General features: G+C 37.7%; 1 protein-coding gene across 1 annotated transcript; it reads left to right on the top strand.

Annotated features, from left to right (window-relative positions):
• Positions 1-97: 97 nt before the first annotated feature.
• RNF170 (ring finger protein 170) lies at positions 98-23,558 on the top strand. The gene is given in 10 exon segments (XM_062609774.1): positions 98-359; positions 361-433; positions 2,052-2,112; positions 9,008-9,151; positions 13,095-13,170; positions 14,442-14,550; positions 15,591-15,664; positions 17,621-17,725; positions 19,340-21,641; positions 22,236-23,558. Coding segments are annotated over 9 exon segments (1,023 nt in total). The 5' UTR covers positions 98-248; the 3' UTR covers positions 19,610-21,641; positions 22,236-23,558.
• The last annotated feature ends 921 nt before the right edge of the window (positions 23,559-24,479 follow it).

Genomic DNA, 24,479 nt, shown 5'->3' with positions numbered 1-24,479 from the left:
GCACTGAGGGGAAGGGACGGCGGTGCGGCCTCGGCTCGCCCAGCCCGAGGCGCACGGCACTGCCAACCCGTTAGAACCGGCGGGAGGGGGCGGGGGGTGTCGGTCCCGGGAGGTGTGAGCGGCGCGCTGGGTGTCTGCCGCGGCCCTTCAGCCCGGCCCGGTGTTCGACTCCACTGCCGCGGGTGGCAGTAAGCGGGGACCGGCTCTGCAGGGGAGCGAGGCGCGGAGCGGTCCGCTGCAGGCCTTGAATGCCGCCGGGCCCCCGAGGCGTGCCTGGGGGAGACACAGCCGTACACGGGGTCTGCCCCCTGATCTGTGTGCCTGCTTGTCCACGGCTTGTGGCGGTTTGGAGCTGCCCGGGGGTTGTCCTAGGCAGGGCTGAGTGGGACCTGCAGCAGCGCCCTGCACCCCGGCAGTCCCTGGCTTTGGGAGCGTAGGCTTGTGAGGACTCTGCACCCAGACATTCTCTTGCTAGTGAGTAATAGGGCTTGGCCTGTGAAAGGAGTAGTCTCTGTGAGGTTTTCCTCTCTTTTGGGAGTAGAAAGTGACATTAACTTCCTCTCATGAAAACTCGTGTAGTAAAGTTTAGTTATTATAAAAATAAACTTACTTATTTAGCAATAGCAGCAAGTAATTCAATTAATTTTTAATCTTGAAGATAAGGAGTGTGTTTCATGGCTGGAGCAGCTCTGCACCTTTGCTGCCCCGGACAGAGTAGCTCTCCATTATGCTGCAAAGGGATTGCCTGAAGAGTCCAAGAAGCTCCTTCCCGGTAGTCAGTTTTGGCCCACCTGAAGTTTGCAATGAAAATGTCGGATGTCATGATAAGCTGTACAGTTCCCTATCAGTTAGCAGCTGGCATGATGTGTGACATGGCAAGCCCAGTGCCCTGATAACAGCTGAGGGTTGAATAAACAACCAAGAAAGGAAGGGTTGCAGATCTAGTAACTAGCACTTTGTTCCTGTTTCATGACAGTTCTTCCATTTTGTAAGTTGGTAGCATTGACAAAATCTGAGTGTTCCTTTGTGCCAACTGGTTTCAAGTTAAAAATGTATTATAAAAGCTTGACAGTATGACAATTCTCAGGTTTTCCCAGTAAAGTACCTTCTTACTGATCTCATTGTACAACCTGCTCGTTTTACTTTTAAGTCATGGCTTTGGTCTCTCCGTTTAAGACCAGCTTTCCCATTTGGGAATGAGTTGAAAAATTTTAAAAATCTATATAAGCTGCACGGCTGTATCTTTCGCTTCAAAGTTTTAATGTGTACTTTAAGCTATATGCTTAAGCTATATGCTTTGACACAGGTGCTTCCACTGGTATATTTCAGTGTTTAAGGTTTTCTGCTTCATCTTCTTTTATGTACCCATTTTCCACTTGCCTGTTGTCATACATGTAGCTTACATTCTGTGTTTTGTTGATGTGAACACAGTAATGCTTTCCCTCTTGCTGCCTATTTTAGATGTAGGGTTGCATTCAGAAGCATTACTTTCTATAATACAGAATTCTTGGGTGCTTAAGAGATTTAAAGCCTCCTTATTCTTTGCTGAGGTATTACCGTATTTCAGTAAACATAATTGATAGTATTTCCTTTCTCTTCCTGTCTGATCAGAAAAGTCAAAAATCCAGCTGAAGGCCAGTTCTCTCTCAGGTTCCTATCTACATATGAATTCAGTTCCACCTTCTATTTTTTATTAGAACTCTATGCTTTTAAGCATGTTTTAGCCTCAGTGGAACTTTTGTGGAGAATGTTTTACAGAGGTCATGCATCACCCAGGCAGACATTCCAAATAGTAATGCTATACAGACCACTGAATTTGTCTTTTGCTTCAAGCAATCAACATAGTTTCAGGCTTATGAAAAAAATATTTCCCCAGTAGCATGGTGTATTAACTCAGCATTATATTCCCTTACCAAATGGCATCTGGAGTTTGCATCTGTAGTATTGTTAACTTGAAAGCGTGATTACGCCAGCAGAAGTAGACTATATATATATGTATATATATATGTATGTATATATATATATATAAAATTTTATTTTTTTCTCTTCAGGGAAAAATGTGTCCCCAAGACTGCTGACCTCAGACCTTGCAGATCTCACCTTACCAGGCAAGTGCCTCAGTTGGTCAGTTCTTAAGGTGTATTGAACAAAATTATTATTTGCGTACTGAAATTGTCCTCTCTCCTGTTTTGGCAAGACCCTTTATGCTTTTTTCTTTCTCTTTTGCAAAACGCATGCACACACATAAATGTAGACCACATAGTCCTCAAAAACAAAAGTAGCTTATGGTGAGAAGATGACTGAATATGGTACTGCTGAGTTTGGCTATAATTTTGCTGTACCAGCTGAGCTGATTTGTGACTTCAAAGTTGCTGCTAACTCATAATAGTGCTGTATTAACAGATTGCATTAAATAGTAGTAAGATTATTCCAGGTCATCTTTAACAACCTTCTCACAGAATATAGCTTGTCAGTTTGTATGTTGCTATAGTTGATTTATTATTTTTTTTTTAATTCCCATAGTAAGTGTCCCCTTTGGGTGATCTCCTCCTGATTTTTGAAAGGTATGGAGATACTTAATACTAGAGATTATTGTGTGTGCTTTATTCAAATAAGACACAAAAATGAAAAACTAATAAACCTTGTTTCCTCCAAACAACTTTTTTTAAGTACACTATCTGTCATTTTCCCTATTTCTGTTTTATTACATGATGTGTCTACAGCCATTTTTCAAAATCCGCCTTTAGTACACTGGAGTACCTGGATAAAATGTATCAACTCATGATGTAGCTGATTTAGGCTAGTTAGATGTTTACTGCTTATCATGCGTGCTTAATACCTGATGTTGCTAACTCTTTCTGGATGCAGTCTAGACATACCTTTGAGCTTCTCATGAGTGAGAGCTGAAATAACTGTAGGATTCAGTTTCCTGGATTTGCAAATGTCCCATTTTGTGTAAATGTCCATATGCTGGACATTTGCAAAGTCCCATTCACAACCACTGACAGTGGCCCCAAGCTGCTGCTACCATGAAGTAATTGGATAAATTCTGATGAGAGAGGTCTCAATTATTGCTCCATATATAAAGATTCGTCTTTATTTTGGAAATTTTTGTCTGTTTTTCTCTTAAATGAAAGAAAAATCACTAAATTTTCTATGCTTTAGGTATTTCAGTGTAAGCTAATATCCATGCAGAGGGTGGGTGACGGAATAGATATGCTCCATTTTAGTATGTTTAAATTCTTAAAACTGGATTACTGTTATCTAAAACAGGTAATATTATTAGAAACCTGTTGTTACAATTTTTTTCTTGAAGTCAAATTTTGTTATTCCTTTTGCCATGGAAGGGAATTTTGAGGAGTTAAAGCTTTTTTCATCATAAAAAATATGTGACTCACAGTATTTTACTAGTTGGAGAGGAATTAGCTTATCATGGAAAACATATGTTCTCTACAAATTAAGCATCATATTTAACAGGAGTTAATGCTTCTGCTAGTGAAAGACAGCTGGCAAAAGGAATTACAGCTTCTCGCTTGCTCCCAGTCCACCACCACTGACTTAATTTTATGTATTTTCAAGAGCTGAGGTTGGTTGCCAGTACTGCAACAAGAAGAAAATACACAAAATAAAAATTAAGTTAAACAAAATAAAACAAAACAAAACTACTCCACAAAAATGCAAACGTTGTTCTCATCCAGTTCACTCCCAGCCCATCCCTGAAAGGATATGTTGTTATCCAACGTATCTTTCAGATGTTGAACAAATTTTACCATGCTGTCAAAGTCAATAAAATGTTACTCTTAGTGATTAATTTGTATTTCTCAGCAGTATTGCCTGTGTATTATCTCACTGTTTACTGCTCAGGCGTGAGGAGAGCTGCTTCTCTTTCTCTGTGCTTGTATATTCCTTTGGTAGTGGGTCCTAAAATCTCTGTGCTTTTGAGAGTCTATTAGCATGTGGTGATTCCGTGATAAAATTGGAAAAGTTTAAATTTTTCAGAATACTGAAGGGGATGTTCTGATTCTGGATAGCTTCCAACAAGTGTTTAATATATCATGGCAAACGCTAATTGTTTTCCATTTCTTTATTTCACAAAAAACATGAGGTATTATTCTAGCTGTGCTTTATGTTGAACATTGAAAGTCTTCATAATGCTTTTCAAAGCTGAAAAAATGAAGAAATAATACATCCACACTAGTGTATGTCCTCATGCCCTCACATTTCAATGTAATCTGTATGACTTTCCAAAAATAAAAGACATTCTAAATGCATTATTGCTCAGTTCTTTTTTTTCATAATCCTGCATACATTGTTCATAGTTAGTCATAGAGGGAGGAATGTTTCAAGTGTTCTGTGAACAATTCAGTCTGAGGTTGTTTACATTCTGTAGCTATCAAGAATCCTAATGCAGATAAACCTGATCCCAGTGTAAGTACTGTGCTGCAAAGTCCAGCTGTAGCTTAGCCAGCCCAAGTGGAATGGAGGAGTACCTACTTGTCCTTTTTCACGTCGCTTTGCAGTTGCATTGGTTTGCTTCAAGAAAGTACCAGTAGTTTGAAGTTGTGATGAAATGAAGCTGGAAGCTAAATTTGGAGCTCTTTTGTTGTTTCTTTTAATGTAGGAGAAAGGCCCAACATTTCTGTTGGATTTTTAAACTTTGTAACCGATACTTTTAACATGCAGAGGGTGATTGTAAAAATTGCAATTTTCATGTGAGTGTTGTTAGATGTGGTTTGGTTTTCATCCTCTAACTGTAGCACAGGATGGGGTTATGCTTTCATTTAAGAAACCTATCGCTGTTAAATGGCTAAAAAGAGAAAAAAATCTTGAGTATAACCAAAAATGAATTCTAAAAAATTAAGATTTTTTCATTTAATTTCTATTATTAAATTTCATTTCTATTTTTACTTACTGCCTTTTTTTCCTTGAAATCATTCTATTAATTTGGTACTTTTCTGAGAGCTAGTGTAGGCAAGAATTCATTTCTTGTATAAAAAAATAGGCATCATTAAAAACTTCTTTGCAATTGTATAGAGAAACAAAAGTAGTATAAATCTACAGAGAAAAAAAACACTTTAAAATTATTTAATGTCTGAAAAGCCTGTGTATAGAATTCTGATCTGAAAAGGATTCTATGGTGAAAAATTTGATGAAATGCTCTTATTTTTGCATAACCAGACAAATGTAATGGATCAACATAAAAAAGTTGAATTTAATACATACCACATCAAATTATTACTGGTTATTATGTTAGGAGAGATGAGATGTCTATGATAAAGTCTGGTTCTAGAAGTCTTTTCTGACATACTTAATCCTTGTCAGTACTGGTTGTCTCTGAAGACCGAAAGGTCTTCGCTACAATCTTTAAGAATTAAGTCTACTGTACCTCGCTTTTTAATTGTACTAGGTGAAAGGGCACCCTGCTGAACACATGCATTGGGAAGCAAGATTCCTTAGCAGCTGTTTTAGAACTGTTATCTGGTCTATTCAAACAACTGCAGATGTGTTCATGGGCTGTTGTGGTTGCACCTGAAGAAATATGAAGTGCAAGCTTGCAGTTCTAGATATTTTTTTTGAAAATGTTCAAAACAGACTTGAAATCAGAAAATTACTTCCTCCTTCAGCCAGACAATCATCAAACAGTGTATTTCAGCAGTGCTTTTGTAGCTATTGCTTTTTCCACATGCTGACCCAGAGACAAGAGTGAGAGGAGATTGCAGCTGCATCTACTGAGGCTTGAATGACTTCTGAAAAAGTATGTATTAATCTTTTGAAGTGAAACCCTTCTGTTTGTAGTTCCTAGGCTACACCATTCATGTCAGCCCTCCTGCGCAATGATCTGATTCAGAAGAAAAGTGCTAGAGGTAATAAGGGGAATATGCTTAGTATTTGTTGGCTGTCCATAAGCAGCAAGTAAGTTAAAACTTGTGAGCCTTAAGCATTGGTAGCCTGTCTTCTGTAGAACTTAGTAATAGAAGCAGCTGGGAGAGGGACTGAGCCACACTCCCAGCTTCAGGGAAGTCCCAAGGACTTCCACTCCCCCCTCTATACACACCTTGGCAATATTGATACCTAAGAGAAGTCAAAGTGTTTGAGGAGTGCCATTTTATATAACCAGAAAGACTGCATGAATTTCTTCTGGACACTACGTTTGTGTGAAAATTGTCATTGAAAAAGTCCTATGTGGTAAGTCGATGTGCGAAGTAAATACAAATAACAGGGGTTATGTGCAGGAAGGAAGAGAAGGTGATCATCTGTGCATTTCTTGTTCTGCTGCTAAGCTTGGCGCCATAGTATGCTATTTCAAGAAGAGTGCGTGAGCAGATGTAGTGAGTGCTGTTGATGGTGGGTGGATAAGGATTAAGCGTGTTGTTGCAAGGAACTTGCAGAGAGTGAAAGAGAGTGGATGTCTTGAAGGCTGTTGGAGGAAATTGAGTTTTCTTTGTGTGATACTGACAACTCATGTGTTGGCTTCAGAGTACCCCAAACAAGCAGTGACACAGGTGCCTTTCAGGTGTCAGCGAACACAGAGATACACTTGTCTTCCAAACATGCGGTTAAATTATCTATATGTCTCTACTACAGTGTGTATTTCTGGAAAAAAAAAAAAAAAACAAAAAAACACAACACCCAAAAACAACAACAACACAAAAACAACCAAACCAATGAACCAAAACCCCCCCAAAACCTGCATAGTACTTAATGGGATATAGTTGTTATTAGCTTGTTGGTCTATTCAAACACAGCTGATGCAAGACAGTGGAGGAATCATCACATACCAGTTCCTTGCCATTTTCTTCTTGTTTTGTTCTGAGTGATGAACCCAGAAATGGCAGTGTAACACAGCAGAAATTAGTGGGCTGATGATGGTACTTAAGGAGAGAAAATGTAGAAGTTGAAGGTACAAGCACACTGCCTGAAATACAGTTGTGGAAACTGAGAATGTCAGAATGACATATTATAAAAAGGAGATGCATCTTTGGTATTGGATATGCAAAGAAATTAAGTATATGGGTTGGGAATGTTGAGCACACCTACCAGTCCAGATCCTCAGTATGAAGGAACTGCTGCTCAGAAAACCTCCACATGGAGGACTCATGGATTTAACTACAGCAATATAATTTCATAACTAGCTGCCTAGACAAATGCTACAACTTCTGGCATAAGCTCTAGTTCCTGTGTAAGACCTTTCCACAAAGATCTGATCTTTTTCTCATTATATACGAACATATACATGTGAGTGTCTATGAAACCTGTGTCAATTTTGACCTACTTTAAACAGGGTACACTGGTATTTCACCTTTGAGAGAATTTACTCTCTCTAAATACTAATTGACATTACAGTAGTTAAACTGTGACACAGTTGCTTATGGAAAGATGTAATTAGCAAAAATTGTGACTATAGTTACAGAAGTAGTAATATCAGTTCAGATGGGGACACTTAAGATAACTTAGTTTGTTTCACTTCACATATGCTTCATCTTTTCATTTTTATTTTCACCATGGAAGCCCCAAAGTACAACAATTAAAGGAATCTACCCTTTGTTCTCCATGAGTTTTCTCTGCTCTTAGGGTACTTAATTATGCCATTTATCCTTTTTTACAATAGTGTTAAACTATACCATCTTCTCTTGCATTGCTGCTTTAGAGGGCAGCTCCCACAATGTGAGGAAGTTTGGAAAAAGCTCCACAGCTCATACAAGAAAAGATCTGGAGAGTGAGAATAACTATTATATGGAAAAGATGATAAAAAGATGACACTTCTATGTTAGCAGTAGACTAGCATATTGAAATCTTGCCAGGGTAGTTATTACAGGTATCCACTAAAATCCTCATGACCTGTATTCCATTTCAATTAATTGCAGTTAATTTAAGGCCACAGTGTCTGGTGATATTTGCTAGACAGCAACATTCAAATTAAAAAATTACACGTGAGCTGTGAAGCAGAGAGAAACACTGATGAAAGCTTGCAAGCTTATGCACACACACTGGACTAGGATGTGTAAAGTAAGTGATAACCTGTCTTACCTGACCTCATAAATTGATGCTGAGATTTTATGTCAGCTCTGTATGAAAAGTACTTTGATTGTGTATGGACACAGTTTAGATATGACTTCTTGGTCATTTGCCAGAATTAGTATTGTTCTCCTGGATTGGTAATATTCACAGTTGTAGTTCATTTCACTTCCTGATTGCAACAGGAGTGATTTAGCAGTGTTGGAAACTGTTTTATTTTGCTTGTCTCCAGCTGTAGGTTAATGCTGGAGATTAATAACTCTTAGCATTGACAAAGCATTCTGATTTTTGCGTATGTGAAATGAATATAAACCAAACTAGTCTAATTAGGGAGGCCTGATAAGACTCTGACAAGTTTTTCTCATGTTTCCAGCTGTAGAATGATTACGCATAGCAAGGACACATAAAATAGTGCGTCAGATCATTCCTCTGTATCTAAATGGGTGCTTAACACTCTATAAAACAGCTAACCTCCAAATGTCCTTGCTTTTTTCTTCACAGAAATGGTGCAAGTTAGGTTTCTACATTGTCTCAGTTTAGCAGAAATCATGTGTTGTATAATAGCTAAAATCCTTGATAGTGCAGAGTCGTTATGCTTTTTTAAAATGAGCTGTCCTTAGAATATGTCTTATTCAGCAGTAACCTATTCCTGGGGAAGTTATCTGGTAAAGATTCCCAGGTAAAGAATCTGACTGAGGTTTAAAAAAAATGTCTTTAGATCACAGCACAGTCATTTAAGACTTGTGTGATACTGGGCTAGACAAATGCTTTGCAGCCCTCTGCAGCAAGCTCAGTGTTTGGTAAAAACGTGTCTGTTCCCTCTTCTTTTACCATTTTTTCCCCAGTGACTATTCTGTTGCTTTAGGAATTTATTGTTTCTATGAATAGATGTTTATGCATATTATTTGAAACTGTTTAAAATGCACGTGAGCATATGTGTATTTTAATGTGCATATATATGTACATGTATATATTTCTTTTTACATTTTAGAGCTGTGATGGCCAGTCACCAAGCAGAAGTTCAGAGTTTGAAGCTTGATAATGATTCAGTTATAGAAGGAATAAGTGACCAGGTACTGGTGGCAATTGTGCTCAGTTTCACTTTCATTGCTGCTCTGGTGTATACGCTTTTAAGGTGAGATTATATTGACAGGAATCAACATATCTGTGTTTGTAAAATTCTAACTTTCTCAACGATTTTTTATATTAGTATATAAAACAACTGTGATTTTTGACATTAACGAAATGATTGATCACTTACTCTGTTTGATTGCTTGGCAGATTTTCATTATTTAATTCAGGTAGAATGAAATGATGCATTTCTTAGAAGTGAAGTTTAACTCTTCAGATGATCAAAGTGAATAATTTCATCATTCCTTAAGACTGAAGATGGCTGAATTTACAGTTTGTATGGCTGGTGTGTCTGTCATGTTTGGTTACAATGGACAGATTTGTCAGTAGTCACTCCACAATTAAGACTGGATATAATCCACCAGCATATGTTCTAGTTGCAGCCTTCTTCCATAGAAAAGACCCCAACAAAACCCCAAACATGAATAAAGTGTCTGATTCGTTTTATAAAACAATATGTTGGAAAACAGTGGGCTATAATATGCTTTCCATAAAGCAAAATATTAAAGTCGAAATTCAGTAACTGTAATGAACAAGTAATAAAAGCTGGTTTTCATTTCAGAGATTTTCCTTTCAACTTGGCAAATTCCTTAGCTTATGCGTTTTGGGAAAATAAGTCTTTGCCGAGTAGGAAGTATTTGGGAGCAAGCTACAGAACAAATCAGAGTGTGAATGCTTGGTTGGACTGCAGGTCTGTGCTGCTGTTCAGGATCAGGCAATATCAAAGAAATCTAAGAGAAGCATATGCACTTCACCTTGCTTTTCTTGCTGTTTCAGTTATTCAGATGGCTTCAAGAGTTCCTTTGGAGTTCCTTTTTTATTTTTTTTTTGCTCTGCTCTCACAATTTTTTTACCCCTGATACTGATACTTTTAACATTTGTAACTTGTGTTTCCTTTTTCTTCTCTAGTTATATTAGGCAATACAGTGATCTGTGTATTCCTTACACTGCGTCCATTACCCATATCTCTTTGCCAGCCCATACTTCAGTATGTGACATCTGAAATACTTAAGTTGGGTAGGAACAGGTCCTGGATAAAAATACATGAAAGAAGGCTTAGGGTAGTGAAGAAGGTTGTAGGAACTGAATGAAAACTTCAAGTAGGCAGCAAGGAGTGTAGGTTGCAGTGGATTTTAGGGGACAGAAGTGAAATGTGGAAAGAACTGTTAAGGGATATGGCTAGCGTACTTGTTTCCATCAGTGAGAACTCAGTGAAGCATCACATCAGGGCCTGAACTGAAGGTCTCTCTGCTTTTGGTGGAGGAACTTATTAAGAGTAATTAACATATATACCAAGTTGTAGATGTTTAGTTCAGTCACTGTAAGATACTTCTGCATAGCCTGTATGTCTTTGACTTATAAATTTCCATAAAATGCAGCTAGCTTTTTCCATCATCTTTTAAACTTGCGGGTAGGTTGTCACATTACCAATGAGACTGTGAAAATTTAATTTAGCAAACAAATTAAAGGGAGCTTGACCCTCCAGTGCTTTGTATCGGAGATTCCTTACTTGTCCCAGATGACTTACCCAACCCATGTTTATGTATCTGCAGGTTTAAAACTTTTTCTCTTAATTTCTATCCCATCAAGTGGTTTCATTATAAGATTAAATTGGTACTTTCAGCAAAATTGAGATCTTAATCCTTGGAAATTAACAATGGCCGTCACTGCACAGTAATACACCAGTCTCCATGAGTACTGTCCCTCACTTTCCCTGTGTGAAGCTGCACACTGATCATTCAGGCAGCCTTCCTCCTGGTTATTATAGATTGGTGGGGCTCTTTGTGATACATACTACATTTTTCCACATCATGGAAAGATTACGTCCTTTTACGTGCTAACACTTGAAAATGGGGAAACTAAAAGACTCCCCATCTAACTTTATTTCTTTCTGGCATTGGTAATGCCTTTAATGACATAAAACCATACTGGTTTGAATTTATTTGATTTATTTTCTCATACTAATAGAATAACAGAAGTTATGAATTTGATATGTCTTGACCTGTGCTGTCCCTTCCTGGACACTCCTCAGTGTTCGCTACCTCAGCATCTTACACATAAGTGACAGATGTTGCACATACTGTACCTCTACAGCTCTACAAATTTTCTCATGTGTTCAACGTAGTATAAAATGAACACTTTAGCAGAAAATTTGCAGTAAGTTGTTTGTGAAGGAATCAGAATAAACTGGCTTATAATTCACACTTACTATTTGTGTGTGATTTTAATTGAATTTTCGATATATATCAAAGTCCTGGCAAACTGAAGGTGAAAAATATGCTAATTGGTAGCATCTGAACAGGAAAATACTTTCATATATATAACATGAATGACAGACAGCATGCACAAAGTCTGACTCATGGAGACACAAGATGAGCTGGAAGGGTTTTAATGTAAGATTCCCATCATGTAACTTCCATATATGTCACCCACATTAGTGGGGTTATCTTTACAGATAAGCATGTAATTATTAGCATTAGAAACACGGGGTTTGTCTGTTCCTCTGAAGAAAGAATGAAGGACACCAAATGTTAAAGATAGCAGTAAGGCAGTATTATGACTGCCCACATCAAATGAAGGAAAATATTGCAGAAGCTGCTAGAGCTGTGGAGGAAATTATGTAAATAGAACTGCAACCAGAAAAGATCCTAAAAATTCATCCAGTCCAGCCCTCAGCTCTGACAAAGGATCAACTTTTCTAGATCATCCCTCGAAACAGTGCAACCTAATTTTTGATTTAACTTTCAGTCAAAGATAGATCACAATACCCTGAGGTAACCTTTTATGATTTTGTACACTTAGTGGTTAGAAATGTTTTTCCACCAACCTTGGTTAACTCTGAGAAATAATTGCTCATATTTATAGAATGAAAGCCTTATCCTCTCCCTTTTTTTCTCCATGAGCAGTCTTTATATGAAGTGACATTTCTTCACTCTTTCTGAAATGTTTAAAAAATGTGGGCAGTAGCTTTTATTCTCTTCTGAACTTCCTCCAACTTTGCTACATGTTTTTATGCATTTAGCCCAAAATGGAAAACAGAATCCAGCTGAGACCTCAACAGTGCTGAGGAGAATGTATCACCTTTGAAATACATATGAATAAATAAAGCATAAAAAGGTCTCACAGTTTTGAATATGATGGTATTGACTCATATTTATTATAACTCAACACCTCTTAATTTTGTTACCATAATTTTAAATTCTAATTCTGTTCCCATTATGCTTTTGAATTTCAAACTTGTATTGTATCCAGCCTTCTTTCTTCAGTGAGTCGCTTCCTGTGATTCCCCTTGGCACCTCTAACCTGAAGTTTTCTTCATGTTAGAGTCTCAGAGCCTATAGAGTCTTTTTAAAGACTGATTTAAAAGGAGTGATTTCTTTTTATATCCAGTCTGCTGATAGTTACATAAATTCAACATTCTAAATCTAAGAGTTTGCCTACCCCTTCTTATGTAAACGTTATGTCTTTATCTTTCATGTAGCAGATGAAATAATTAGGTTTTTTCAATATTGTAACTTAGGGAATGACTGAAAAACTGAAGAAATTTATGAGTAGACCAACAATTCAAAATTTAGCAATGGAGACAGAAAATATTTCTGCATAATAAATATATAACTTTCAAGCAACATTATTTTTTTGCGTGTTAATAGCTTGATTTTGTTTCAAATAAAAATCTAGTTTAAACATGATTTAATGATTGATTATGGAGTCTCTTTGAAAAGTCGTGCTGCTGTACAGCTTTAAATGTCCAGAGTAACTTTAGGATCTAGAATACATGTCCTGTTTTGTTAATTATTTGTGTACTTCCTTTACAATCCTTTATAGCAGGAAGGAATGATTTTTACCCTTTGTTCAAGTTCCTTTTTTTTTTTTTTCCCCAATCAGTTGTTTTTCAATGTTGGGCCACAGTGTTCAGTTTTTCTTATTGCTTGTATTTCCTTTCACAGAAATGAACATCAGAACATACACCCAGAAAATCAAGAGCTAGTGCGAGCTCTTCGTCAGCAGCTTCAAACAGAGCAGGTGTTGTGCCAAATGTTGGCTTCATTTAACTATCTCATTTTGGGTAGTGTAGACTTCTCTGAGGTTCTGGAAGAAGCTGGTCTTGAAAGTTGTGGAAGCTTACTTACTATACAGATGCATCTTTGAACTTTATCAAGTAATGAAATAACATAGGCTTTTTAAATGAATAAGTAATTAAAATTAAATATTCGGCTGGCTCTTTTTGCAGACAAGTTTTTGCCACAAGGTGGAGTATGTTAGATTATGTTGTGCGATTCCTCAATGTTCTGGGGCCTTAGTGGTAAAGGAAAGGAAATCTGGAATACAGCTTGCTGCCACAGTGCAGGGGTTAGATGTTTACGCTGATAACCTATGTGTAGCAGAACAGTGGCACAGCAGTAAGAGCCAGTGAACAAAGACAGACAGAGAGAAACTTTTACCAAAGCCTTTACTGACAAGACAAGGAGCAGTGTTTTTGAACTGAAAGTCAGATTGGATGGGACTTTGAAGAGCCTAAGGTAGTGACATGTCCCTGCCCATGGCAGAGAAGTTGGACTACATGGTTTTTAAACATCCTTCAAACCTCAACCCTTCTATAACTGCATGCAATTCTGACATGTAGAGGAGAGGATGGGTGGGTCTAGGCCAGGTTACTGGAACTTGCCAAGTGCCAGCCTGAGAGTGACAAGCCATATTTTTGGAGAGTATTGAGGAGAGTCTTTCGTCATATTACTTCTTGAAATAATGGCAGATTTTTAACTACAGTGCCTATTTATGTGGAAGATAAATATGAGAAAATTGGGAGAAAATATATTTCATGGCATTGACATACACAAGCTAATGTCTGTCCTTGGGCTTGGGAACACTGAATATTGCAACTGGCAGCAATACAGTTTAGTTACCTGGCTCTGGACAGAACTACTTAGGGAAATGAAGTACAAGTCTCAGTCTGAGTTGTTATTCATGTGTCAGCATGTCTAACCTAACAATATGAAGGACCAAGGTGGTTCTTTCCCTGTGGTCTTTAGCTGGATTGAAGGACACACTTATAGAACAGATGAAGGGAAAATAATGGGCTTGTCACAAGAAGAACTGGCCTAGTGTATCAGTTTTTGCTTTTAATTATGTTTGATTTTTTTGATTTAGATATGTTTCTCTTTCATTTCACATAGTTTTACATTTGATTGTTTGACTTCTAGTGAATGAACACTAGGTTATTTATTTTTTTTTAACTCCGTAGACATGTATAAAAATGGTATCTCTAACACTGCATTTCTGTTGTGTTCCAGCAGGATGCTTCTGCCGATGATAGACTTCACTTCTATACAGATATGTCCTGTCCAGTCTGTTTGCAGCAGGCTACATTTCCTATAGAAACAAACTGTGGACATCTTTTCTGTGGTAAGCAAGAAAAACAAAATAAAAAAAAACTAAGCTGCAAAGATAAAACCAGAACAGAAACACAAACTTTTAGCGCTAGTATAGTCACCTTAATGCAAAGTTCTGTTTGATTTTAGCTGCTTATCTTCTAATGTGCATTCGAAATAATTTTTACATCAATTGCTGAGAAAATATTTGTGAATAAACAAGTCAGATTGAGAATGTGCTGTTTTTCTGTGCTATCAGGATTAAGTCTACAGTTAATTTAAAGATGTCAAAGGTAGAGAGTGTAATTTGTTTCCAGTTAGTAAAAAAATGGAGACGCTGAAAAACACTTGGAAATGCACCATTTAAAAGAAGCAGTTTAGAAAGAGTAAAAAATTCTGTCTGGTGTTATCTTTTTCTCAGAGTGTTGGGTTTTTTTTCTTGGAAGCCCTGAAGAATTAAGGTTAAGTTCACAATGCTTAAAGTGTTTGCCTCTTTCTTTGGGGCCTGTGATTCAAATTTATATAGAAATGCCCTGTGTAGCTGCTGCCTCTTCTTTGTGTTCCCAGGAAGATTCTTTAACTGCGTTCATCTGATTTTATGGAGTATATAATGCATACCATGCCTAGTCATTTAAGCAAAAGAATTTACAAATTTGGAAAACAGTTGAAGTATTCAGATTTTTATATATTCCTTCATCCATTAATAAAGCCAGTTTTTTATGATAAATTTTATATCTCTTCATATTTTTGTGACTTCTAAATTTTAAACTGGTAAAATTTTTAATTATTTGCTTCTTCAGTTAATGATTAAGAAGTCTTCTGTCTTTTCAGTTAATGATACTTTAATAATACAATTGAACCTATCAGAATTTTTCTGCACTTAACAGCACTCAATTTGAACATATCAGTTGTTGGTATCTTCAGTGAATGCTATATACAAAATTATACCAGCAAAGATAGGTTTAACCTAACTGCTTATACACTTCTATTTTTTCCCTTGGTGTGTAGCATGCTATTTCATGCAGTGCGTGTTTCAACTCAGAAGATTAAATGTCTGTAACTTACCTTCATCAGGTTCCTGCATTATTGCCTACTGGAGGTATGGCTCATGGCTTGGTGCCATCCGTTGCCCAATCTGCAGACAAACGGTAATATTTTAAGTAATCATGGGCCTGATAGTTTAGCTATCTAGTGTAGCTTACCTAAAAAGCACTTACATGTGAACTGCAGTAGGGAGACTGACAGAAGGCCGAGAAGCTGAAAGAATATGGATATGTGAGACATAGATGGTGGACATTATTTTGTTTGTATAACACTTTGCTTTGCCAAACGGCTTTAAAAAATGCAGATTGTTCCTGCAACTCAAATTTAAGTGAGCAGCCACTGATAACTCAGCCATTTTTCTGTAAAGGAGTATATGAAAACATAAAATCATAAGATCTTAACTCTGATTTTTCCATGCTTTCTGTTTTGGATGTTACATAACTTCATTACCAGAACTTGCAACTTAAAGACCTGGCTGTTGTGGAAGACTGGCAATAGGCAGTATACTAACTGGTTTCTCAGAAGTACCCTCTCCCTTCCTTCTCTCCCCAGCAAAAAAAACAGTGTTAATTTCTTATTTTGTCCCTATTTTAGTTTGAATGTATTATTAATATGGGCTTTGTAGAGCAAGCATTAACTTCCTACACAGCTTACTTACATTGTCAGTTTGAAATATGTCCCTGCAACTCATTAACACATAGGATCTCTGAGTTTTATAATGTATATTTTAACAAAATATACACTATATATATATAAAATAAAGTACATCTTTATTTTAACTGCACAACTACAGAGCTGTTACCTTCTGATGAATTATATAACATGCTTGATGCTCTTGCCCATACATTATAAGCTACTTTAATTGTCTGTATTAGCAGGACAAATGACTGTAAGAACACAGAGAAAAGAAAGATAGGTATGACTACAGGATGAATGAGTGAGTTTAGAATTTAGCAAGTGAGGTGAGGGACACAAAAAATAAAGATGATGAAGATGGAAAAGGGGAAAATAAGTGATTTGCATGTGTGTGTGCTTGTGTCCATATATAGATATTCTTCTACGTTCTTCTGAATAACAGGTAAATTGGATGGTGCTGCTGACACAGTTATGCATTCATTCTCATTCTGTAACACAGGAGAAGTCAGGTCTGATTTATAAATAGGGGATAGAAGTACGTACACATGAACAGCGTGAGTCATACAGAAGGTTTGTTGAAGGCAGAAGGCAGGGCTAGGAGTTGAACATAGATGGGCCCATGGTGTCATTTGCTAAATGTGACTGCTGCGCAGATACAAGATAAATATTTAGTGGCCAGGTGTTTTTGAAGATTGTAATAATTTGAACTGTTTCCTGTGATAATCTGCGTTTGATACCTGAACATTGCTTCTAAATGCGTTTTCAGAAACTCCTATACAGAAAGGTAACATAAGATACACATGAATATGACCGTACGTGTTTTTCTATGTTTACATGAAAATTAGCTCAAGAACATAGAAGAATTCTCTGTGCTTATGAAAGAGCTGATGGTTAAAATCTTTTCCTGTTTATTATTAATTATTACTCTCCTTGGTCTTGGTTTGAATGCCCATGTGGAAAAGTGTGAGTTTTGCTGCTTGTGTCCTGAAATGCAAGGCCATTCTAAAGATGGAAGAAGAATGGTGCCATTAGTTTCTTTATTTGGTTTTCAGTTTAAGACACAAAACTAGATTAATTTGGCAAATTAACTTTTTTTTATCCAGATCATCTGTCCCACTTCTGAAACATAAAAAACTTAGGTTTTAGAAAAATTTCCCGTAATCCCGTCTTAGAAAGAGGGTTCTTATGCTTGTTATTAACAATCTTTTTTAAAAAATTAATATTCTATAGAGAGTTGTAAGCAATTAATTTGTTAAAACTTAGCAGCAGTATCCATGTTAGTCATTTTGCATTTTATTTTGCTACTAAATATTCAACTAAACAACTGTGTAGTTAACTGAAGTTTGTGATTTTCATTGGTAGTTTACAATGTCTGCATGTAAAAGACAGTTGCACGTGTAACAGAATCTCCCTGCTGTGCCTAGGTAACATTGTTTTTACCGCTGTTCAGTGAAGATCAGCAGGATGCAGCCCAAGTATTTCAAGATGTTAATGATTACAATCGGAGGTTCTCAGGACAGCCCAGATCTGTAAGTTTGGGGAAGATTTGGGTGGAAGTCAGTGATTTTAGGGAAGTTTAACAGTATTTTTTGTGGGTTTTTTTCCCTTTACCCCAACCCTTCCCACGCCCCATTATGAATTTTCTCTTCATGATGCTTAGGGACTATGGGAATTTATATTTATATAATTAAGGCAAATCCATGACCCATGTGAAAAGTATGGAAACTTGCATTTTTGTTGCAAGTGAGAGCTTCTAGTAAGCTTTGAGTTCCCAATTTATGTGTTAAGATCTTTTTTAATTACAACCTTGAAAAGATTAGTCAGTAAAAATGCTTATTGAAATACATGGCGTATAAGGAAGAATATTTACTTGATTGATCTCTTTACATCAATTAGAAGAATCTGGAGTTCTGCTCTTCCTCAGATTTTGCAGTCTTTGTTCTGCTCCCTCAGTGAAGGAAACAGGATTTATTTTTTTTTTCTAAATAGCTAAGCGAAATGGTTGAAGTTCTGTGAACTTTACAAAATCAATCTGGTGAGCCTGTCTTCTATGTGCATGTTCTTATCCACAAGGTAAAATGCATGCACTTGCATACTAGTAACTTTCCCACTTCTCTACGTCTGTTCATTGAATTTGGATATAGTAAGAAAACATTAGCAAGAAAAATCTGTAATCCAAAGAGACATAAGAGGTGCAAGATGGAATTTTTATTTTTTTTTCACATTCTAAACCACAAAACAGTTATACTTTTGATACAGAATAGTTTGAATCTACCTTTCAGGCTCCATTAGACCTTTCTGAGGGCTCTGTGTCTAGTCCCCAGTGACCTGTCTGAGGTCATGCCAGAAGTCTGCATTAAAACCCTTATCAGACTAGATAAATTGTCTTTGATTTATACAGGGTGTGTTGCCTTAACCACATGCAAAATTCCTTTCTTGAGAATTTTTGCAGCCTTGCCAATAACTCTTTTTAATTCATGGCTCTGTGTAGAAACTCTGTAGAGTAGGCAAAGGAAGCAGTATAAAAAAAAAAGACACACAACAAAAATGTGAATATTTTCTACTGAGTAGTCAGATACAGAATCATAGTAGTAAAATGGAAAGGAGGCAGGAATAGATTCATTTAAAGGTTCTTTAATTTACTTTGAAGGCTGATCCATCTTTTGGAAAGTTATGTGAGTCACTGGTTATAAGCCAGGGATGGGGGAGTGAGTTTCTAAAGAACTGCAATCTATTGTACTTCACTTGTTACTTTTTTCTTGCAATCCCTAATTGTCTTCCATTCTAATCAATATTTCACTACAGTTAACCTGTTCTCACTTTCTCAGTCATTTGATTTACTCTAGTAGTCACTGCTTTTCCTTTTTTATAGATGCCAGTGTATTTTGCAGTGAGTTAAATGTATGGTTTATGGTATAGAATGACACAATTTCACTGTTTCTTGAAAACATATATATTCTAAATCTGACTTTTTTCCCAGCAAAACTAAATCCAGGAAGTCCTGTCTTACTGTTTGGTTTTCTTACAAACTAACAGATTCGAAAGCTGTAATGTAGTAATAGAAACTTCAGACTAACTGAAGACAAATATAGCATGGATCTGTTGCTAAAGCAAAATACTAACTTTTGGTTTCTCTCTTATAGATTATGGAAAGAATTATGGATCTGCCCACCTTATTGCGGCATGCTTTCAGGGAGATGTTTTCCGTTGGGGGCCTCTTCTGGATGTTTCGCATCAGAATATTCCTCTGCTTGCTTGGAGCCTTGCTTTACCTGGCTTCACCCCTGGATTTTCTTCCTGAAGCTCTCTTTGGAATTCTGGGCTTCTTGGATGATTTCTTTGTAATTTTTCTTCTCCTGATATATATCTCCATCATGTACCGGGAAGTGGTAACACAGCGGCTGAATAGATGAAATGGACAAAAATTACCCCAGAGCAGAGGCAGTTGTGGGATGTAATATCAGTGTGGTTTACCAAGGCACCTGTGTACAGTTTCAGTAGTTACAACTTTATAGCTGGTCATCTTATACAAATATGAAGGGTTAGTATGTGGTGATGCTTAACTGGACCCTTTAATTATGTATACTACATACGCTTCATAAGATGAGGTTAGTTTTATGATATAATAAGCTACCTTCCTCTTCTTTCACCTGATGAACAATTGTATGTAATCAAAACAGAAAGCACCTTTTTTTGGTGTGTGGTTTATGAAAAAGGAGTTCTAGTAAAGGACTTCTAATGAAAAGTCCATTTGGGTAATCTGGACATATATAAGGAAATCCAGCAATTCTTCACAGTACAGTTGTCACAGCTAGATTTTTTTAAAGTCCCCCTGTTGTGGGCTAGAGTCTTTTAAAATAACAATAGCTTTGTGTGTTTCTGTGGAAGAAGAAACCCAAAGACTGCATTACAATTACCGCCCTGCAGTTTGCTATTGCCCACATGCTTCACAAAAACAAGGAGAACACCTCAGTATTGCTTGAACTGCACTATGTACAGTTGCATGCAATTTGTGCAATTTTATTTTTACATTTGGGAATACACACAGTATTTGATCTAGATAGAGTAACCAATATTATGCACTGGTTAGTGCTGTTTTTAAGTGGGAGCATGATTTTCTTCTTCAGGCTTCTTTATGTGGTAGGTACGTATCTTGAAAGCAGGGGGTTTATGCTGCTCTGGGTCAGTTCAGTGTATCTGAAGTGAGTGTTTGCATTCCTGTAGTTGCATCTGAGTATTTAGCCAATAGAAAGAACTCTCAAATTTTAAATAGTGGTTGAAGAAAAGAAGTCAGAACTGTATGTTTACACTGCAGAACTTTACCTGAATGTACTTTCTGCAATACAAGTATTAAACAACTTAGATATTGGGGTGATTGGTTTTCAGTTGGGGTTTCCTTGTTTGGTTGGTTAGTTGGTTGATTTGGATGTGGGTAGAGTGGGTTCTGAGTTACCTTGAAAACGGTCTGTGATAAGGGACCACAAAAAAATACTAGAAATATTTTTAAAAATACCAGGTTATTAATTATCCTTAAAGTTGATCTTTATTTTCCCTGATGAATTTGAATATAGGCTATCATAGCTACAGAAGTAATTGGAAGTATTTCCATTTTAAGACATTAATACCAGTAGAAAAGTCAAAGATATCATAGGTCTATGTACTTTTTAGTTAGAGGAATAATAATAGCCATTTGAACTTCCTGAGTACTTGAAAGACAGTGATTAGACAGGTGATTCTTTGTGTGTTTACATACATGGGATGAGACTTACAATGAAAGGGACCTTTTCACGACTTCTGTGTTTGCCCATGGTGGCTGGTTGTTAGAGATGGGCAAAAGGGGAAACACTAAGTGAAACAAGGGAGGGAGGAGGAGAACAAAACAGAAAATGGCATTTTTTGGAAGCAAATGCTATTTGGTTTGGCAAACTATCTGTTATTAAGCATCTTAGTTGAGCTTTTCCTTTTGTGTTGGCATTGCTACTGTATGGATGGTTTAGTGGCCAGCTCAGAAGTTATTAAAGTATTATTGAGTAAGTGTGGATGTTCATAAACTGTTAGGTACATTCACAAAGCAAGATAATAGTTTAGGATGTTAGGTATGACAGGATTTTGCAGTTTTGCTGTAAGCATTGTTTGGGTTTTGGTTTTTATTCCCCAAGATACCCAGCTGACAGCAAACTCCAAAAAAGTTTTAATTGAGTAAATTTAACACCATATTTTCTCCTGGAGTTTAACTTGTATGTCTGCTTAGGTAAGAGTGTGAACTGCTGTTGAAGAACAACTGGAGTCTGTTCCTAGAGTTTGTTGATCTATTACCTCCTCCATATGTTTATCCTATGATTGTGTTTATGGTTTTTTCCATGACTCTCCAAGTTCAGAGTGGATATAGAAGTATGTGAAGCTGCTTACTGATTTGCTTTCACTGAGCTTCCCAATTCCACAAGTGTCGTGGTTTAAACCCAGTCAGGTAATTCGTTCGCTCACTTCCCCCCCTTTCTTGCCCTCCCCCTGCTCTCGGAGGGACGGAGAGGAGAATCGAAAAAAAGAATGCAACTCCCACGGGTTGAGATAAGAACAGTTTAGTAACTAAGGTATAACACAGATCACTACTGCTACCACCAATGATAATAATGATAAAGGAAATAACAAGGGAAGAGAATACAACACCTCACCACCAGCCGACCGATAACTAGCCCCCCAAGCCCGACCAAGCTCCGACCGATACCTCCTCCAACCCTGCCGTCTCCCAGCCCTTCCGGCTAACTCCCAGTTACACCCTGGGCATGACGTGCTGTGGTATGGGATACCTCTTTGGTCAGTTTGGGTCAGGCGCCCCGTCTCTGCTTCCTCCTGGCCTCCCCTCCTCCCTGGCAGAGCATGAGGCTCACAGAGTCCTTGGTCAGGGTAAACATCACTTAGCAACAACCGAAAACATCGGCTTCACCAACGCTGTTCTCAAGCTGGAAGTCAAAACACTGCACTACACCAGCTACCAAGAAGGAGAAAAATGACTGCTACTGCTGAACCCAGGACAACAAGCTACTTAAAGTTCATGCAGATAAGGAGGAGTTCTTTACTGTGAGGGTGGTGAAGCACTGGAATGGGTTGCCCAAGGAAGTCTTGAATGCTCCATCCCTAGCAGTTCAAGGCTGGGTTGGACAGAGCCTTGGGTGACATGGTTTAGTGTGAGGTGTCCCTGCCCATGGCAGGGGGGTTGAAACTAGATGATCTTAAGGTCCTTTCCAGCTCTAACTGTTCTGTGATTCTATGATATATCCACCTAAGGGATCTGCTCCTGAAGAACAAACGTTCTTCTGTACCTGAAAGCATGTACAAGCCGCATCTGAGTGGCTTCTGCTTTTTTTTTTTTTTTTTAGTGTACCTGTGCTCTGTTCCTTCCTTCGCTACATTTCTGCTAGCCAGAAAGGTTGCACTCATGAGCTTCTGCTTACTTTTGAATATTGACTAACACTGAAGCTTAAATTCAACACATTAAATGCTTGACAAGATTAGGACCACCCTTCCTTTTCAGCAGTATGTGTGCTTGCTTGTGGAGACTCGTTTTTTTTTGGTCCTCCAAGCCACTGATGAACAGTATTATGACTTGCTCAGGGCTTTTGTGAACAGCTGTGACATGAAGATGCATCTGTCCTGCAGCATCTGGCTGCTGCTGCTTTACATGGATCTGAGCTAGCTGTAAGTTAGCTATCTTGAGTACTTAGCTGGAGCTTAACTTAAGCTCTAGAGCTCCCACGAAGCTGGAGATTAATATATGAGCATGTAGTATTCCTGAAAAGTGTGCTGCCAGGTTGTTCCTCAGTACTGTTAAAGGTTAAGTGCTAGAGCTGAGCACTGTCTTCAGAATGTGAAGGAAATAAGTCATGCTGTGTGGAGAGTGACTGCAAACGTCACTGCAGATTTGTTACCTGGAATGGGGCAGCTGTGTCTTCAAGGAGGAGAAAAGAAGAAAAGAAAATTTTAGCAGCAAAGAAGAGGGGGAAATACAGTTCTTAAAATATTCTTACGGCTTCACCAAAAACTGTGTGAGTTATTTGATTTTTCCAGCAATATGAGCAAAGGAGAAAAGTTATACTTAATAGCTCTTACAGAATAACTTGTAGCATTTTTAGGCCTAATGGTCATTCTTATCATTGTGACAAATGCTGTGTAGGGCAGTCTCTCTCTGTTTTGTGTCCCACACCACAGATGTCTGTGAGGATGAGGCAGAATGGTGTGATTTGGGGATACAATTTTGCCATAGGTTTCATAGAACTATAGCAGACGTGTGTTATACTAGATTTTTTTTTTTAAAAGGATTTAAACCTACTTGTTACTTTTAATTATAATAAATTGCTATTAAAGACTCTGTTGATTTGTTTTATTGACTTTCTGGATGGGAAAGTGTTTTATTCCCTGTTTTCCCTCTTCCCTGGAATAAGGTTCTGCAGCCTCGATCAATGTTATCTGTGGAGAGGATGTTCAGAGGTAACTCAGTGGTTTTCACCTTTGTTACTGCCATTTTAAGGATTACATTACAAGGACCTGATATCTTAGTCCCAAAAGTGTATTGTACGTTAGATGTCTTTTCCCTGAGCAGTCCAGTCGGTACCTGCAGATCCATGGGCACTAAGCTTTCAGGATGATAAAGCAATACAGGTGATTAATTAGCATCTTCACATACCAATCCTCCAAGCAAAGGAAAGCAGATAGATTAGATTCAGTTAGTGAAGCAAGTTGAAAGAAACAGCACATAGTCTCTGTAGTTTTATAGGAAGGATAAAGGTTGGGGTGGGGCAGGGAAGGATTGGATGTAACGGGCCTGTGCTGCAGTCCTGTGCTTTTCCTGATTCATGCCATGTAACCCCTCTGGCCATTAGGAAGACATGATCCATTCTGTTAAGAAATGACCAACAAGTCTTAGCTGGGAAGTCCAGGGCTAAGTTGTGCCAAGTCTTCTGGATGCAGAGGTGAACTCTGTAGCCTGCTTTGAAACACAGTTCCAGTGTTTAGGGAAAAACATATAATTACATATTTGGTAAGAAGCTATTAAATATGGTTCAAAGTTTGATGGGTACACACTTGCCCTTCCATTTGATGCCTCTGTGCTTGCTGTTGGAAGCTCAGTTAAACACTCAAGAGTCCCTCAGCCAAGGCTGCCAGAATAGATGGCTGTTCTAGAAGGTTGTACAGTTGCAGGTGTTGGCTGGTTTACTGCTTCTAGCCACCAACCAAATGGGCAACTGCCTGTTAGTCACCACTAGTGGAAGCATTTGTTCAAAGGAA

This window comes from Pezoporus occidentalis, unplaced genomic scaffold, assembly GCF_034315485.1.
Source record: "Pezoporus occidentalis ecotype Australia unplaced genomic scaffold, CSIRO_AGI_Poc_V1 ctg140, whole genome shotgun sequence".
NCBI classification, from domain to species: domain Eukaryota; kingdom Metazoa; phylum Chordata; class Aves; order Psittaciformes; family Psittacidae; genus Pezoporus; species Pezoporus occidentalis.
Note: the sequence above shows the minus strand (reverse complement) of the source record. Positions and strands in the feature narration are given on the sequence as shown.